The sequence below is a fragment of the Micromys minutus genome (assembly GCF_963924665.1).
Source record: "Micromys minutus genome assembly, chromosome: X".
Taxonomy (NCBI): domain Eukaryota; kingdom Metazoa; phylum Chordata; class Mammalia; order Rodentia; family Muridae; genus Micromys; species Micromys minutus.
This window is the reverse complement of record NC_137970.1, coordinates 51,755,664-51,773,495: the sequence shown is the minus strand read 5'-3', so window position 1 is coordinate 51,773,495 and position 17,832 is coordinate 51,755,664. Positions and strand designations below refer to the sequence as shown.

General features: G+C 39.1%; 2 protein-coding genes across 2 annotated transcripts in view; both read right to left on the bottom strand.

The window, feature by feature from the left end:
• ATP7A (ATPase copper transporting alpha) overlaps positions 1 to 4,646 on the bottom strand; it is a 96,352-nt gene extending 91,706 nt beyond the window's left edge. The window contains exon 1 of the mRNA XM_080911043.1: positions 4,587 to 4,646. The gene's annotated coding sequence lies outside the window, so the exon portion shown is untranslated. The remainder of the gene's footprint in view (positions 1 to 4,586) is intronic.
• A 4,408-nt stretch (positions 4,647 to 9,054) lies between these two features.
• COX7B (cytochrome c oxidase subunit 7B) lies at positions 9,055 to 14,774 on the bottom strand. The gene is made up of 3 exons (XM_080909556.1): positions 14,626 to 14,774; positions 10,802 to 10,926; positions 9,055 to 9,260 (listed from the first exon to the last, which is right to left on the bottom strand). Exons 1-3 carry the CDS (start codon positions 14,663 to 14,665, stop codon positions 9,183 to 9,185), a joined length of 243 nt encoding a protein of 80 aa, XP_080765682.1. The 5' UTR covers positions 14,666 to 14,774; the 3' UTR covers positions 9,055 to 9,182.
• Between the last annotated feature and the right edge of the window lie 3,058 nt (positions 14,775 to 17,832).

The following is a 17,832-nucleotide window of genomic DNA, read 5'->3' as shown; positions in this document are numbered from 1 at the left end:
AGAATTCTCTTATAGAGGCCTCTCAACTTTTCAGTTCTTTTTCTTTGTTCTGATCTTTTCTGGAGGCTTTTCAGGTCGTAACTAAAGCACTTTCAATTCTTCATTCTCCTGAGTGGCATGTAGCACAGAACAGATGAAACCCCAAGACAGAAGAATGAAGCTGGGCACGGCGGCCCTGATCTTTAATCTTAGTACTTGGGAAGGTAACGCAATAGGATTACAAATTCAAAGCCAGCCAGGGCTATGTAGTGACTTTCAGGCCAGATGCAGTTGCATAGCAAGATTGTCTCAAAAGCAAAACAACAACAACAACAAACCAGCAAGGCTGGGGATCTAGCTCAGCAGCAGAGCTTTCTTCTAGGATGTGCAATTCCCAACACTATGTACATATACACAAACATAAAATTTTGATTCTTTAAAAAAAAAAAAAGAGGAGAGAGAGTATGGCTGGATAGCTCAGTGGAGATGCACTTGCCTACCTGAACCCGAAGACTTGATTCAATACTCACCACGAAAAAAATGAGACAGTCTCAGTCTCTCTCCCTCTCCCCGCCCCTCTCTCTCACTCACACACACACACAGAGGGGGGAGAGGGAGAGAGAGAGAACAGAAACTAGTTTCTTCCTAATGCTAAGAGGCATACAGAGCTCTACAAACTGTCCATCAGGAGTGAAAAGGGAAGTGATTCAATTTTTTTTCCTTTTCTGTCTGCTTTAGTTATGACACCAGTTGCTCACACAGGAACAGCAGCAATCACAGCAGCGTACAGCAAACACACATTTTTTTTAAATGAACAAAATCACCAAGTGTAAATAGTCAGGCTAAAACAGAATTCCTGCCATGTAAAATACTTCATTTAAATTCACTTTTGATTATATACTGGAAAAATCCACTTCTACACAAGTGACATAAAAATTAGTAATTTTTTTTCAAATCCTCTAAACATATCTGTGCAATTACAAACAAGCAGACAACATATAATGATGCCCACCTAATTAGTCCAAGATTGGGATATTTTATCCTCATTTCTATCAGGAAAAGAAGTATTTGTGAAAAATCAGTGTGATCACTCACATATTTGAACTCACAAAGTGAGGAAATCAATTTGCTGACAACACAGGACAAACGACATAAAAGAAGGAGCACAGCATCCATTCTGTAATAACAAACATTCTAAATAAACATTGCTTCTTTTCTTGCCATATTCCCTCAATAAATTAAGTTGGCAAGTTTTCTGTTTTGTGTTTTTGCTTCTTGATCTCGCTATGTAGCCCATGCTGGCCTCAAACTCTTAACGTTCCTGGATTAGTCTCTCAAGTGTTGCTAATTAAGTATATACCACCACAACCAGAAATGCGTTGTATCACATTAAGTCAACCTACAGACTGAAAGCAAGAAGTCTAAGAATCACAGTTGTCAGAATTCGAGTTTGAACTGAAACTCTCGTGATGATTTACCAGCTATCCGCCTCATCCTTATGTTGACTGAGTCCTAGGAAATATCTCTATTTAATATCAAAACACTGACATCTATTATCCCATCACTTGGAAGGTAGAAACAAGAGAAACAGGGGTCCAAGGACAGCTTGGACTACATAAAACACTATCTAAAAAAGAACAAAAACATAATATGCTTGCAAGATGACCCTGACACCAATGTCCTCTGACATCCACATAAGAGCTGATGTATACAGACACCTACATAATACATACACATGAACGGAAATGAATAAAACTGTAATAAAAGAACACTTTTCTGACAGGATGTTAATTTAAGCAATTCTAGTACTCTGGGAGTTACAATCGAAGATCACTGTCAAATTCAAAGCTAGCCTGATCTAGGTAACAGGACCCAGAGCAGCAAGGGTTACACACAGAAATCCTATCTCAACAAGACAAAGGGGGGCGCTGGAGAGACTGTACTGCCTGAGCTAAGTTCAGTTCCAAGCAGCCATTGCAGAGAAATTCACAACCTCTGGTAACCCCAGCATCTGGTAGATCTAGAGCATCAAAAATCTTCTAGTTTTAAAGGACACACACAAAGGCAAAGGCAGCCTGGTCTCCACATAGTGATTTCCAGGACAGCCAAGGCCATGTAGTGAGAGACCCTGTCTCACAAAAAAAAAAAAAAAAAAAAATTAAGACAACAAAAATACTTGAAAAACTTGGACTGTCCCTTTAACAAAGATGAATAATGGGGATTTTAAAAGAAAACTCTAAAATATTACTTTCATATATACCAAGAACTGTATCAGCTCAAATATTTCTGACAATTTACTTCCCTAATTGATAAATGAATATATTTCCATTTTCTGTAATGTGAAAATTTGCAATTGACATTTTGACAAGCAAATTAGAAGGTAGTATACAGATAAAAATCAGTTCTTTCTTGTTTTTGTTATTCTGTTTTGGTTTTTAGAGACAGGGTTTCTCTGTGTATTCCCAGCTATCTTGGAACTCATTTTGCAGACCATGTCGGCCTGGATCTCATGGAGATCCACCTGCCCCTGCCTCCTGAGTGCTGGGAAGCATGTGCCTTCACCCCGATACCTTTTTTTTTTTTCCCAAAGAAAGCAGCCTTCTGCATTAAGAAACAAAATGTTAACCTATCCTTCAGAAGAAAACTGCTTAACCTGGTTAGGGGCCACAAATCAAGACCTAAGACTAGCTAGAAGAGTTTCTATTACGTTCCCAGGACAAGAGAAATGCAAGGGTTCCTTGAGGGGAAACTGGAACAACTTTTGGTTTAAAAACTGTTATTCATTGCCAACTTCTTTTTTTTTTTTTTTTTTTTTGGTTTTTTGAGACAAGGTTTCTCTGTGTAACCCTGGCTGTGCTGGAACTCACTCTGTAGACCAGGCTGGCCTCGAACTCAAGAGGTCTGCCAGCCTCTGCTTCCCTACTGCCTGGATCAAAGGTACACACCACCACACCCAGTTGCCAATTTTTTAAAATTAAGACACAATCCTCAATCAGAATTAAAAACTGAGGCTCAACAATGAAATGCAACAAGGGGAAGGCAAGACATGTTCCCACACACGAATGATGTCTACTTACTTTAGTGTCTTTTAAATTGTGGGTTATATTATCACCAAACCTCACTCATTAACTGTGTTTATCATTGCCATTTTTGCTACAGGTAGACTTTTGGTGGGTTAACACTTAATTCTATATAACTATCCTTCATGACTTCTTTATGTTTTAATTTGTTTTCAAGGAGCCAGCAATAGAACCCAGGGCCTCGCCCATTGAAAGGCAACACTCTTACCACCAAATGACCTCCCCCGCAGACTTTATTCTTTTTTCATCTCTTGAAATCTTGAAAGCCGTGGTTGTTAGAAACAGAGACGTGTATGTACAGTGTGATCTTTCCAGTATTTCTGTGCCTGGACTAGTTCTCCAACCCTCCACAGAGCTAAGTCCTGTTCTCTTTTCCAGACCCAGTGCTTCTTTCCAGACACCTTTAGAACACTTCCTGGTCAGAATATATGTTACTGGGATTTTAAGTGACTGTGTGTGTGACTGTGTGTTCCTTTCCTACTTTGTTTCAGGACACCCAAGGAAAACAACAAAACTTCCATTATCATAGATACAAGAAAGTCTGAAAATAAAAAACAAACTAAAATCTCTGTTCAAATAATCTTTTCTTAAGAAGGAGAGTAGAAACAATCTCAGTTGTTTATTCGATTAGTGAGGTCGCTAGAACCCAGTCTTCATGACCAAATTCGATTCAGTTGGTTGCAAACTCTTTTAAGTCCAGGAACCGTCTTAATTTGACATCACCCTATCTTTCACACTCCAATATCACACGTAATTCAATGTTCTGCACGCACTGCCTCAATACAAAGCCATATTACAAAATAATGAGGCTATAATTTAAACAAAGTTCAGATCCTAGAAAAATATTGGCTTGTAAAAAGCTTGAGTACCGTCCGTGTTTAAAATAACCTCAGCACCTACAACAAAAAGAGTCAAAAGTAAGATACAATCCAGCATGTGGGAGGCACTGAATTCAATCCCCAGCACTGAAAAAGAGGGAGGAAGAGAGAAAGGGACAGAGGAAGAGCCTCAGAAAAGCGGCGCAGGGTAGGACAGGGATGGCTGTAACTTTACTGGAAATGAAGCACAAAGAACAAAAAGGGGTGCCGAGTCTCCGTTTAGTTTATGCTCCCAGATCGTGACAAGAAGCCAAATACTCGTTTTAGAAAAATATTTAGTCAGTGATGGTGATCTTCGGAACCTTATTTTCTAAAGTAGAAAGAGATGTCATTAAGCGAAAATCCCAGCCCACAAGAAGTCCAGTGCGCGGTTCAGACCTTCTCGAGTCCACGATTAGCACAGGCCACAGATGATCAAGATACTCTCTCCAGGAGAGTACAAAAAAGTGACACAGATCAGGACCCAGACTCCTTTCTCTGCCTTGGTTGGGAGGGTAAAGCCTAAGTGTGGTTAAATATGTGAGTTGTGAAGGAGTTTGGAGACAGCTTAAAGTGGTGACCTTTTCACCATCCTAGACCGGACAGATCAACTGACAAAAGAGCCCATGGTGAAGTGAAGTCGCCGATGGGAAGTCGCTGTGGGACTCACCTGGGTTTCCAGGGCTGGGGTTCGAGCTCTGGAGCTCCGCAGGGCGGCAGCGATCGACCAGCAAGCAGCCTCCGCGCTCGCTCGCGCTCACAGAAGAGTCTAGGCGCTGGCGGAGGCAGCTCCTCCCTCGGCCGCTTTCCCAGCCCCAGCCTCCCCAGCCCACAGCGTTCGCCCCGCCCTCCTCCGAGGCCCCCACTTCCGGATGATGCCAGGGCCCGGAAGCTGGGCCGACTAGGGAAATGGTCCACGTCACGTGAAAGGGAGCACGCGCCCGGAGCTCCGTGCGCCCCCTGGTGCATGCATGCGTCCTCGGCCAAGATGGGTTAGGCCCTTGCTTTCTCCTAGGCTCCCAACCCCAGTACCTAAGGCAAACAACAAAAAAGGGGGAAAGTAATTGAATAGTACTCGAAACTGTCCTTGACAGCATAAAATATCATAGACCCGGCAAACCGTGTTTACTTACTAAACTAACTCCAGACGGGAAAAATCAAAACCAGGAACTTCCCCTCATCCCTCTGATGAAAAATGACATCGTGGTTTGACGGGGTGGCTTGTGGCAGTAAACCCAGCACTTGAATGGGAGAGGCAAGAAGATGGCAAATTGAAACCAGCCTAGGCTACAGAGTGAGTTCCTAGCCATACTGGAGTACAGAGTAAGAGCATGTCTCAAAGAAAAAAATTTTTCTCCAGGCTGAAGTGATAGCTCAATATTTAAAAGCATTAATGACTTCCAGAGAACACAAGGCAGCTCACAATAGCTGTTACTTTAACTGCGGGGAATCAATGCCCTCTTCTGGCCTTCTAGGGAACTACTCGTGGTTCTCAGATGTACGTGCAAGCAAAACATCCATATTAAAAAAATAAATCTACCCAAATGATAGATGATAGACTGCTACTGTAAACTGTGCTCTGACCCCACATAAATAAATGATGTGGTACACACACACACGATCTTCTCAAATAAAACATAACATCATTCAACAGGGTTAGCAATTCCTTGAGTTTAATCCCCTTCAGGAAAATGTTTACCACCAGATCTGTCCTCTGGTCTTTATGCCTGGGCTGTAGTACATACATCACACCCACAAATAAATACATATAAATATAAATTTTAAATTTTAAAAAATGGGTTGAAGTGATGGCTCAATGGTTAAGAGCACATGCTGTTCTTGTAGAGGACCAACGTTCAGTTCCCAGTATCCACAATGTGATACTTTTGCTACTTTGCAGGCTCTTCTTTTTCCCATCCTTTATCATCCTCCTAGCCCTTCCCCACCTCCGTTTTACCACCTATCACTAGATAGGAGTGAAAGGATAGAGGGGAAAGAAATAGAAATCCCTGAAACCAATTTTTTTTTTTTTTTTTAGCACAACTACTAGCAAAACCAAACCAAACCTCCTGAAAGACCACCAATCACAAACCAATCTATGGGGCACTAGCATTTATATACTCAGAATTCCAAATGTCACACAATCGCAGAAACTATCCGCAGCTAGCAAAACCATGCCTCTGCTAAAGCACCAGGCAATTTATACACAGCTGCTGTGTATATTTCAAAGCAGCACTATATCCCACTAAGACACATCCCTATATTTGTGTTTATTTTAAAAAAAATCCAGAATTCTAGCTACAATAATGGGTAGTTCACAACCACTTGTAATGCCAGGTCCTCCTGTAAGAGAGGACCCAACACCCTCTTCTGAACTGAGGCCACTTACACCCACATGTACACATACTCACACATGTACACATAATTTTAAAATTAAATTTTAGATTTATTGTGGGTGAAGGGAGTAAGGACCTGGTAGAGGAATAAAGGCAGAAAAAGGGGAGCCGAGAAAGACACAAAGAACCAGCTTGGAACACGTGGGAGCAGAGATAGTTGTAATATCCATTTTTAAAAAGAAAATAAGGCAACTTTTACGTGGGATCCCAAATATCAACAAACTGAGTTATAGGTGCAAAATGATTGGTGTTGAACTAAAAGAATATCACTATACACGTACTCTGTACCTTTGGCCACTTGGGACACATTTTCTCTCAGTACAATTGTCATGGAACTAAAAGATAAAATCACCACTCAAATGAGAGGAATCAGGAAATGAGCTTTAGAGAATCAGAATAGCAAGGCAGCTATACCTTTAGTTCATCTAGACACTGGTTTATCTGTCGTCACTCACAGGCTCAGTAAAATGTCACCTTTGCCTGCATCCTTTTCACTCCCTGAATACTTAAGCATATTAACATTCTTTTCCTGTTTACTGGAAAAGTCATTATAAGACATATCTTTAGAAAGTTTTAAGGTTTGCTGGGAGTTCAGCAAATACTAAGCACCTCCAAATTGCTTCTATATGGGGTCAATATATCCTTTGGGGGGAATCAATATATCCTTAATAAAGTCAGCAGGTAAGAACATCTGGGCCTGAGAAAGGCTGTTTGGTTAAGAGTACTTCCCAGAACGACTGACAACTGCCTATAACTCCAGGTCTATGGAAATAGAAAATACATAATTCCATTTCAGAGTAAGGTTAAAAACAGGACTTATGGCATCCATAATCTAACAGTATTTCATAATCCCTCAAAGAATCTTAAAGAATTGCTAATGCTACTAAGTTTTCAGCCTAGAATTATATAATAAACTCAATTAGTGACCTCCCAACTCCAGGTATTTATAAAATCCAAAGTAATATGTTATAACTGTTTTAACTAAAGGGTAGAATCTGCCTGTGTAAAGCAAGAAAGCAATAAGGTTCGAATATTGTGGGGACAAAACTCAACTGCTGCTTCATTTCTGCTAGTGGTTATGGTAGTGTTAAAATCATCCATCAAAGCCAGGCTTGGTAGCACATGCCCTTAGTCCCAGCACTCAGGAAGCAGAGGTAGATCTCTGAGCTTAAGGCTAGTCTGGCCTACTACAGATGGAGTTCCAGGACAGCCATGCTAAAGAAACCTTGTTTATAGATAGATTAGATTAGATTAGATAGATAGATAGATAGATAGATAGATAGATAGATAGATAGATAGATAGATAGATAAGGTAGGTAGGTAGGTAGGTAGGTAGACAGATAGGCAGGCAAGCTGGGGACCTTGTTTCTAAATAAATAAATAAATAGGCAAGCTGGGGACCTTGTTTCTAAATAAATAAATAGACAAGCTGGGGTTGGGTCAGTAGGTAGGGCATTTGCTGCCAGGGCCTACATGGTAAAGAACCTATTACTGCAAGTTGTCTTCAGCAAACTGTTCACATGAAGTAAATGTAAAACACAACACAAAGCTGACAGCTATCACTTACCTGACAGAAAAGAACAAATCAGAGAAAGGGGAAAGAGACCATGATGGGGAGACTGGGAGTGATTAGGATGTAATTAATGGAAAACAAGAAAAAAATCATAGTGTACATTACCTCAGATGAGTGCTAGTTCTGAGCACAAAAGGTGTACAATCTAAAATGTTAAGTTTATTTAATCAATATTTCAGATTAATCTATATTTTAATGGCTTAGTACTAGTTTGAACATTTCTACAGATCTCATAATATTGTTCCAAGTTTATTTTTTGAGACCAACTATGTAAGGCTTGACTATCCTGGATCACTACAGTGATCCTCCCTGCCTCAGAACTGGGATTGACAGAATATGCTACTGCATCCAGTTTAAATCTTATCAAATAGAATTAACATAGTTATAAATCTTGAAAACTATTTCTAGTAAACAAAATGTAAATTCCTTTCAGATAGATTTAGAGATTGCTAAAAGCAACAGAAATTCCATTTTCTGCTTATTAGAACATCGTAAATGTAAAACATAGACTATAGCCCTAACCCAAAGTAATAGAACCTATGATACAATTAACATTTTGTTTGGTTTACATCTTACACTGGAAGCTTAGTGCCACATACTTAACTCAAGATAATCCCCAAACCTAAATGTCATATAATATTGCTATAATTACAAAAAACCAACAGGAGAGGTCAATGAGTATCAAAAGTTTATCACTTTAATTTTTACATCAATAGTTAAGTAACTCAGAAGCATATGACAGATCCTAAGGATTAAGGATCATGCTGCAAATCTACCACCTAATCAAGATGACTATGCCACACAGGGTAAGGAGGTAGTCTTTAGCAAACCTAGCTCATACAGAATCATCATTCCCTTTGGTTTGGGGACAGTCTAGTCTCTAAGCAGAAAGGGGTTAATGACAATTCCAATAGAACCATGAGGTAGAGAGCACTAAGCATAATCTATATGGCCAAACTCTTGACCAAGTGCTCTTCTAAAACAACTCTGTGGGTTTTTTATTCACTAGCTGGAATTTCAGCTTACTCTAAAGGTGCCTTCTTGATCATAGATTTCCTTCATACCACTTCATAGGAGAAAAAAGCCATTTTAAGAGACAATACAGCTTAAATAAATGAGAAGTTATCAAGCTTGGTTTCATTTACAAAGGAAGAAAACAAAACCTAGACTGAAGGTTTCAAAGGTACTTTATTTTTTTCAATCTGTCATATTTAATGAGTACATGATTCTTTGACTTGGCATTCACTTATGAGTTGGTTTTGAAACAATTCCTTGATTATTGTACCAGCTGGCATGACTACTGATCTCTCCATTCCTTTGGGGTGACTCTGCCAACAGGGGACAGGTTCCATTCTATTCCAATTTGTGTGGCTGTCTGCAAGAATTAAAAGGCTGTCAGTTATACATATTTAAACCATAGTTCATTCTCAACTTAGAAACTATGTCTTCAAAATTACAAAAAAAAATTCTGCTCCTTAGTTTAACAATAAACAGCAAGTCACCAGGGATAGTGCTTTACATAGCAGTCAAACAAATTGCTGTCTGTTCTAAGTTTAAGGAAATGTTCTAAATCTGTACTGCCCAATATAGGAGTCACTGGCCACTTCTGGCTGTTAAGTGTTGGAATGTCTGGTGGTGATGGCACACACATTTAATCCTAACATTCAGGAGGCAGAGGCAGGCAATTCTCTGAGTTAGAGGTCACCCTGACCTACAGTATGAGTTCCAGGACAGCACAGACTACACAGAGAAAGTCTGTCTCCAACTTCCCCTAACCCAAAAAAGTACATGGAATATGGCTAGAAGACTGAGGAAATTAATTTTGAAATTGTTTTTAAATAAAATCTATTTTACATTTTTTTCTCTTCCTCTGAAATATTGCCTCTGTCAAGCAAAACCCGAATTAATTTATTTTAGTATCTGACGTGAAGGGAGAGGCACAGATTATTAAAGGTGCATGAATATGCTTAGATACAGAAGATCCTGGGTTCAATCCTCAGCACTAAAATTTATAGTATATTTAATTTCAGGCAAGAATTGAATTGTCCCTTTTGCTTTATTGAGACAGGTTTGGTTACATGTGACCTTAGATTTGTTATGTAGCTATGACATCCCTGAACTCTTGATCTTCCTGTATCTCTACTGTTGGGATTACAGGTGTGTGCTACCTCACATAGAAATCTGTACTCCTTACCCAGAAATATATTTGTTAAAATTTCAAAATTACCACTTTTAACCAGAAAATAATTTAAAAGAGGTTGTAAAGAAACAGATATAGAACCCTAAAATATGGCAAACAAGGTATAGCTATCAAAAAATTACATTTGGGTTTTGGGGTTTTGAGACAAAAAATCTGCTCTGTAGCCTAGCAGACCTCAGCTTGCTATAGTTCTAGCTGATCTTCTTATTCTCTCAGTCTGCCTCAGCCTCCCAAGTGCTGGCATTGCAGGTGTGTATCTCCAACCACACTGGCTTGTGCCTCAGCTGTGATTACAAAATTTTAGAAGGAAATCCTGTAAATGAAGTATATCTAGGAAAATATAAAAATCCAGAAATTATACGACAAAAAAACCTGACCAGCATATCTATAGATGTTTTAATAATAAAGATACCATGGCAATGTTGTTGCTGTTGCTGTGAATTGTTGAACCCAGGACCCTGTCAATTTTAATCATGTACTTTATAACCTATGACAGCAATCTTCTACTAGTTTATGTCATATGCAAATATGATGGGTCAGAATCTCTCTACTGCAATGAACTGATGTAGAAATTACTCTGACTGTTTTAGAGGTAAGCTCTCACTATGGACATTATATAGCCCAGGCTAACCTCACACTTGCAGACATATACCACCATGTATGAAACCCTGAATCCAATCCCTATCACTGCAAAGGAAACAACTAATAGTACTTACATATGTCCATGTAGAAATGCAGAAGATGGCTCCACCTGCTAATATAGCATTTCCATATTTGTCATGGAAACTAGGTGCCCTCTTCTGATGGTTCTGCCTTGCCACCACTTGCTGAATGCTTCGAACTTAGAAAAGAACACAGAAGTATATGAATTAGTTATCAAAATAAAAACACAACTGCCAACCAGGAAATCAAAGGTAATGTACTCTACAGACTACTATAATTCAACTAATTGTTAACCACAAGAACAAGTGGTCGGGTAGTAGAGGTGCAGGCCTTTAGTCTAAGCACTTGATAGGCAGAGGCAGGTGGATTTCTGAGTTGAAGATCAGCCTGGTTACAAGCCAATTCTAAGACAGACAGGGCTACACACAGAAACCCGGTCTCTAAAAAACCAAACCAGAAAAAAAAAAAAAACGTGGGGGTCGGGAGAGACCACGGACAGACAGACTGACAAATAAATAAGCAACTTCTCAAATGCTCTGAAAATAAGACAAACTGCCAGGCTCACACTCAAAAGCTCAGCACTTGGGAAACTGAGATAGGAGAATTGCCACGCACAAGTGCAAGACCAAATTGAGCTATACAGTGAATTCTAGACTAGCCTGAGATAAAGTGAAAGACTCTATCTCAGGGCTAGAGAGATGGCTCAGAGGTCAAGAGCACCGACTGCTCTTCCATAGGACCTGAGTTCAATTCCCAGCAACCACATGGTGGCTCACAACCATCTATAATGGGGTCTGATGCCCTCTTCTGGTGTGTCTGAAGACAGCTATAGTGTACTCATATACATAAAATCTTTAAAAATAAAAGACTCTATCTCAAATGAAAAAATATGAGGACTAGAGAGATGGCTTAGGGGTTAAGAGCACTGACTGCTTTTTCAGAGGTCCTGAGTTTAATTCTCAGCAACCACATGGTGGCTCACAAGCATCTGTAATGGGATCTGATGCACTCTTACGGTGTGTGTTTGAAGACAACTACAGTGTACTCATATACATAAAATATGATAAAGTGACATAGACAGAAACGTGATTTAAAAATGGAATAAAATGTTGACACATAATGGTGAAAATTCTTCACACAATTCTCATTTTTTCTGGATTCCTGAAAAATTTCACAACAAAAATAAAAATCAAATGCTTATCACCTTAAAATTATGACCCCAATCTATGGTAAGCAGTATTTTAAAATAACTGGCAATGAATAAGTTTTTTGATTATACAATAAAATGTAAGCAGTCAAGCATATTTGTAATCTAAGCAATTGGAAGGCAGAAGCAGAAGGATCAAGAGTCAGCCTGGGGTGCATGAGACCCTGCCTCAAAAAAATAAGAGTAGAAAAAATGTATAAGATAGAGATTTTATCATCAGGTAATTTCTGGCCTAGAAGTATTACACATGAAGACAGGAATCACTGTCATACAAGTAGAACTAACTGAGCATTTAAGCAAGTAGGATTTGTTCATACAGATGTAGAAAATGGAGTTAAAACTGACATAGATGAATCTACTGTACCAGAAAGCCAATCAAGACAGGATGAAGAACAAGTATACAGGCAGTTTAGTGAGGAATAAAACTAGAAAGAAGTAATACCAAGAAAAGCTATTACTTTTTCACTTTAGATCTAGACATCACTTCCTTATTGTTTCAAAGGGCTTTAAAGGTGCTTACAGATACTGAGAAAAAAGCAATGTTGAATTAAGGTGCGGCGGTTTACACCTGTACACTCTATACTTGGGAGGCTAAGATCAAAAAACTATACTCAATTTTGATGCCAGGCTGGGCTTCAGAGTAAGACCATTTCAAAAATAAAAACAAAATAAAATGTTGTTCACTCACTAATACTTAAAAATATAATAGTTTGAGACTGGGAAGAGCCTGGGTTCAGTGGCAGAGTTTTGGGTTCAAATTTAAACTCTCCAAAACAAAAACAATGGTCTCTATGTGGTAAAATTCTAATAATTATTTCACCATTATATCAGCTCTTTAGCTGCCTTACTTACCCTTTCATTTTCACCTTTAACCAGCCACACCCAGGGAAACATAGCTCGACTGGTATAGTGCTTGCCTAACATTACCTAGACTTAACACTGCAGAAACAAACACAATTAGGTCTATAAAGGTGATACGTACTTGTAATCCCAGCATTTGGGAAACGGAGGCAAAGGATCAGGAGTTGAAGACATCCTTGGCTACAAATTAAATTGGAAGGCCAACCTAGTGTACCTGAGACCCTCCCTCAGAAGACAGCCACATACAGAATAAGCAAATTCATAAACATTCCATAATGTATTCTGCTACAGAACACTTAAAAAGTTACTGTGGGTATTCCACACTGAGGAATAGAAACACAACAAAATAAACTTTTAAAAAATAACCTTTTGCCTAGTCTCCAGAGCAAGTTCCAGGACAGCCAGGCTACACAAAAAAAAAAAAAAAAAAAAAAAAAAAAAAAAAAAAAAACTGCCTCAAAAAACAAGAGCTAGAGATGGTTAAGAGCACTGACTGCACTTCCAGAGGTCGTGAGTTCAATTTCCAGCAACTACATGGTGGCTCGCAACCATCTGTAATGGGATCTGATGTCCTCTTCTGGTGTGTCTGAGTGTACTCATACATAAAATAAATAAATCTTCTATTTAAAAAAAAAGCAAAAAAACGGTTTCCTACAGTATTTTTAAAGTCCGTAAATCATTTAAATGTCAAAGAAATTGAGATTAACAACAAATGTTGTGGGGCTGGAGAGATGGCTCAGCGGTTAAGAGCACTGACTGCTCTTCCAGAGGTCCTGAGTTCAATTCCCAGCAACCACATGGTGGCTCACAACCATCTATAATGGGATCTGATGTCCTCTTCAGTTGTGTCTGAAGACAGCTACAGTGTACTCACTTAAATAAATCTTTAAAAAAAACTTCTTGTTTCAACACTCTGATTTACCAAATGAATTTCCTTAAGTCTCTCCTCTGTAACAAAAACAGAACAAAAAATTTAGTGACCAGAGATTGGTTAATGATCTTATGAAATCAGCATTATTTACTAACCTGTTTTACAAAAACAAGCTGAATATTTTGTCCAAGTGAAAGAATAAACACAGCTTGTGGCACCAATTGGGCTCCTATTTTTTTTCAATTATTCCTAAAGTACTTCAGTTCTTGGAGCACAATATGTGATACTCCTAACATATTTTTAAAATAAAAATAAGTCCATGGCTAGAGAAGCAAGCTAAAGGTATTTGTATATAAGGTCACCTTTATTCACATTACGGAAGGTCACCTTCACAGAAAAGCAATTACGAAAATGAATTTTTTTCTTTCCAGTCTAGTGTATTCTCCATATATAATGCTAGTCTCAAATTTCTACGTATTTATCTAACTTTTAAGCAGGAAAAAAATGACCGTGATTGTTTTCATGATAGTTATTATTCCGTTAATAATCTACAGATGACTTCTTCAAAGCTGCCAGGTTTAGGGTTTTCCCCTTGCTATGAATCCAGGTGAGACAGATTTAGTTACCTACCACCGCTACCACCACAGGAGATCAATTCTATGTGTAAACACTCCCAAAGCTAAAATTTAGAACACCGCTAAATGAGCAAGGTATCCGCCAAAGCGTTCTTCCTGGAAATCATGGGTCTCTGAAGAATGAAAATCCACAACTAGGCTAGGAGCACAAGGCCATGGCTATCTTCCCAGTCACTGGAGACCACTCAGAGAACCGTGCACCTAGAATTAAAACTGCAAGATTTGGGGCAGAGGAAGAGGGCACGAGAGCACGAGGACAGGTTCCCGGGTGTTGTAAAGGGCTCGCCCACATTATCTGCTCACCTTGGAGACGGCTTAGTGCGTTTTTGGCCAAGGGCAACATCGCGGAGACGAAGATGGAACTGCGGTGACTACAGCTGCTGCCTTGGTGCAAATTCACCCCAGGTACCCTTGCAAGGAGTCCTGAAAAACAAAATGGCTTTCAGCGGTGAGTCCTAATGAGATTTCGCGAGATATCGCGAGATTTGGGAATTGACCTATAAGAATTGACCTACTTCCTGGGAGGAAAATAGAGGCCTTTGGGAAATGTAGTTTAAACCTTCATGGCTGGCTACCACAGAATAGTGTTTTCTAAACAGGGAGATAACTCTTTGGAAGGTACAAAGGAGAGCCGAGACACTGACCTTACTTACATAAGGCATCAGCTTCAAGATGGTGCTAAAACTCCAGAGGTTTGGATCTAGCGTCTTGTTTCCAATTACAGTCCCTTCAAATTTTTCATTTTCTGTCTCCTATAACCTATATCAATTGGTTTAACTTTTCGTCTTTTTTTGTAATTTTTTTAGTGGGGGGAGTTTAGATATGGTCTCTCAATTTAGTCTTGGATGTCCAGGAACTCTCTTTGTCGACCAAGCTGGCTTTGAACTCCCAGAGATATTCCTGCCTTTACCTCCCAAATGCTGGGAGATTAATTGGGGTTTTTGTTGTTGTTGTTGTTGTTTTGTCTTTGTTTTTTGTTTTCTAGGGACTCCATTCAGTTTATGTACAACTGGCAAGAATATTATATACAAATGCATCTTCTTAAGAAACTGTGAAAAAACCAAAACAAAAAAAAAAAAAAAAGAAAGAAACTGTAAGACAGGTTTCCCAATGTAACCTAGACTGACTAGAACTCTATGTAACCCAGACTGGCCTGGAATTTACAATTACTTTGCCTTAGCTTCTGTAATGTCATGATTAGAGAAATGATGTACAAATCAAACTCTGCTTCTTAGAGCACCCTATCAGAAGGTATAGGGCCTTAGCATGTCCCACTCAGTAATAGTATGAACTTAATCAAAGCACTGAATACCAGATTTCTACACTTAAAAGGCACTGCTTTCCCTTTGTAGTTAAAAAAAGTATCCCGTGGGAAAAGGAAGGATGTGTGGAAAAAAAAGTAACTCGTGAACAATGCATTATGACTCTCCTGTTCTGCGTCAAACTATGTTTTGTATCCATTGGTGATTCTGTACTGTACTGTGTCTACATGACCACTCTAGTTCATATGCCTAAAGCAACCTCAATGAGCATAAGTCAAAGATACTCAAACAACCATGCTTATTTGGTATGCTAGTCTGTTTACTTTTGTGTTTGTTTCTTGGAGACAAGATTTCATTCTGTAGTCTAGGCTGGCTTGGAATTTACTATGTAACCAAGCCTGGCCTGGGTCTTATAGTAAGCTACCAGCTTCCATTTCCCAAGTGTTGGGATTATAGGTATGAGCTGCCATACCTCTAATTTAACTATTTTAATTTTTTTCTTTTTAAATTTTGAGATAAGCTCACACCAATTTGCCCATATTGGCTGTTAACTTACTCTAAAGTACAGACAGGAGTTGAATTTGCAATCCTCCTGCATTAGCATCCCAAGAATCAGGATTTAAACTGACCTATGAGGCCCAGCTTAATTTTTTCATATCCTATATTCACATATTCACATGCATTTTTCCCTCTTCTTTCAAAGAGAGACTCACCATGTAACCTAAGTGGGCCTCAAAGTTGTGATTTTCCCGATTTAGGCTGCCAGATTCTGGGATTACAGGCATATTCCACCACGTGTGGCTATTGCACACACTTTCTCTCTCTCAGTCTCTCTCTCCCTCTGTGTGTGTGTGTGAGTGTGTGTGTGTGTGTGTGTGTCTGTCTCTCTGTCTGTCTCTCTCTTCTGGTCTTGTTGCAGTAAATATTAAAGTAGAAATCTCCCTTGAAAAAAATCAAGTACTGACTAAAAAACATATTCACATGGTTTTATGTAAAATTTATTTTAATGTCTGAAAAAACAGTACTGACAAAAATGTATAATTTTAAGCAAAAAATGTTTAAAATCTTTACATTTATCTTTGTTTTGCAAAATAAAGTCGTTTAATAAAAAAAAGTAGAAATCTGGTTTATCTCTCTATTGGCCCCCCACGGTCTCACTCCAAGGGCACTGCTTAAAATGGAGCCTCGCGAAAGGACTCTGTCACTTGTCCCATGAGTTACACACTCCACGAGTCTATTGGATGAAATCTTATTGTTTAGAGGGTTTGTGGATTGAGAATTGAATATATAGACCTGTATGAAAAGCTATTGGGCCTTAGATTCATGTTTGTGTTGGGCGATGGGGTAAAGAAATATGCCGGGGCAGAAGCACCAGGGCAGGCAGAGTGTAACTCGTGTAGCAAGTGATGGAGTCCGTCCGTGTGGCTCCATTTTAATCAGTGCCCTAGGAGTGAGACCTTGTGGGGCTGATAAAGAGATAAGCCAGATTTCTATTTTAATATTTACTGCAACATGGTCTCTTCTGTCTTTTTGTTTTGTTTGAGACAAGGTCCCTTGTAGCTCAGGGAGGAACTCCCTATGTAGGTAGCATAGACTGGTATTAAATCCTGACATCCTCCTGCTTCTGTCTCTTGACTACTGGAATTACAGTCATGCACCGCCACCCTCATCTCAATTTATATCTCTTTATGTTGAGACCACTTACTTTTTTCTTTTTAAGATTTATTTATTTATTATTTATACTGCATTCTGCCTGCATGTATGCCTGAAGGCCAGAAGAGGGCATCAGATCACATACAGTTGTGATCCACTATGTAATTGCCAGAAATTGAACTCAGGACCTCTGGAAGAGCAGCCAATACTCTTCACCTCTGAGCCATCTCTCCAGCCCCCTTTTAAAGCAGTTTCTTTCGTTTCCAACACCCATCTCCTTAACTTTTCTAATAGTGAAATTATAATTCTGTAGGATTTTAGCTTTCCAGCAGGACCTAAAAAAGCAATCACATAATATGTACCATACATCCAAAAGAAATGCACCTTGGGCTTTGGTAAAATGCTTGCCCAGCTTGGGTGGGATCCTTTACTCATTGATCTGCACTGCAAAATAAATAAGCCCAGTTTATAGTGTGTGTGTATACACTGAGGAAATATTAAGGATTTAACCCATGTATTTACAAATGACAGTTAAATGGTTACTGTTACCATCTTGAAACATCATGACCAAAGCAACTTGATGAGGAGTTCCAGT

Bases quoted from the DNA above. Each gene is read 5' to 3' on its own strand.
- COX7B (XM_080909556.1), bottom strand. From the start codon at position 14,665: ATGTTGCCCTTGGCCAAAAACGCACTAAGCCGTCTCCAAG. The intron at 10,927-14,625 runs GTGAGCAGATAA...TTCTTTTCTAAG, and splicing joins CGCACTAAGCCGTCTCCAAG to TTCGAAGCATTCAGCAAGTG. The intron at 9,261-10,801 runs GTAAGTACTATT...TAATTCTTGCAG, and splicing joins GCATTTCTACATGGACATAT to ACAGCCACACAAATTGGAAT.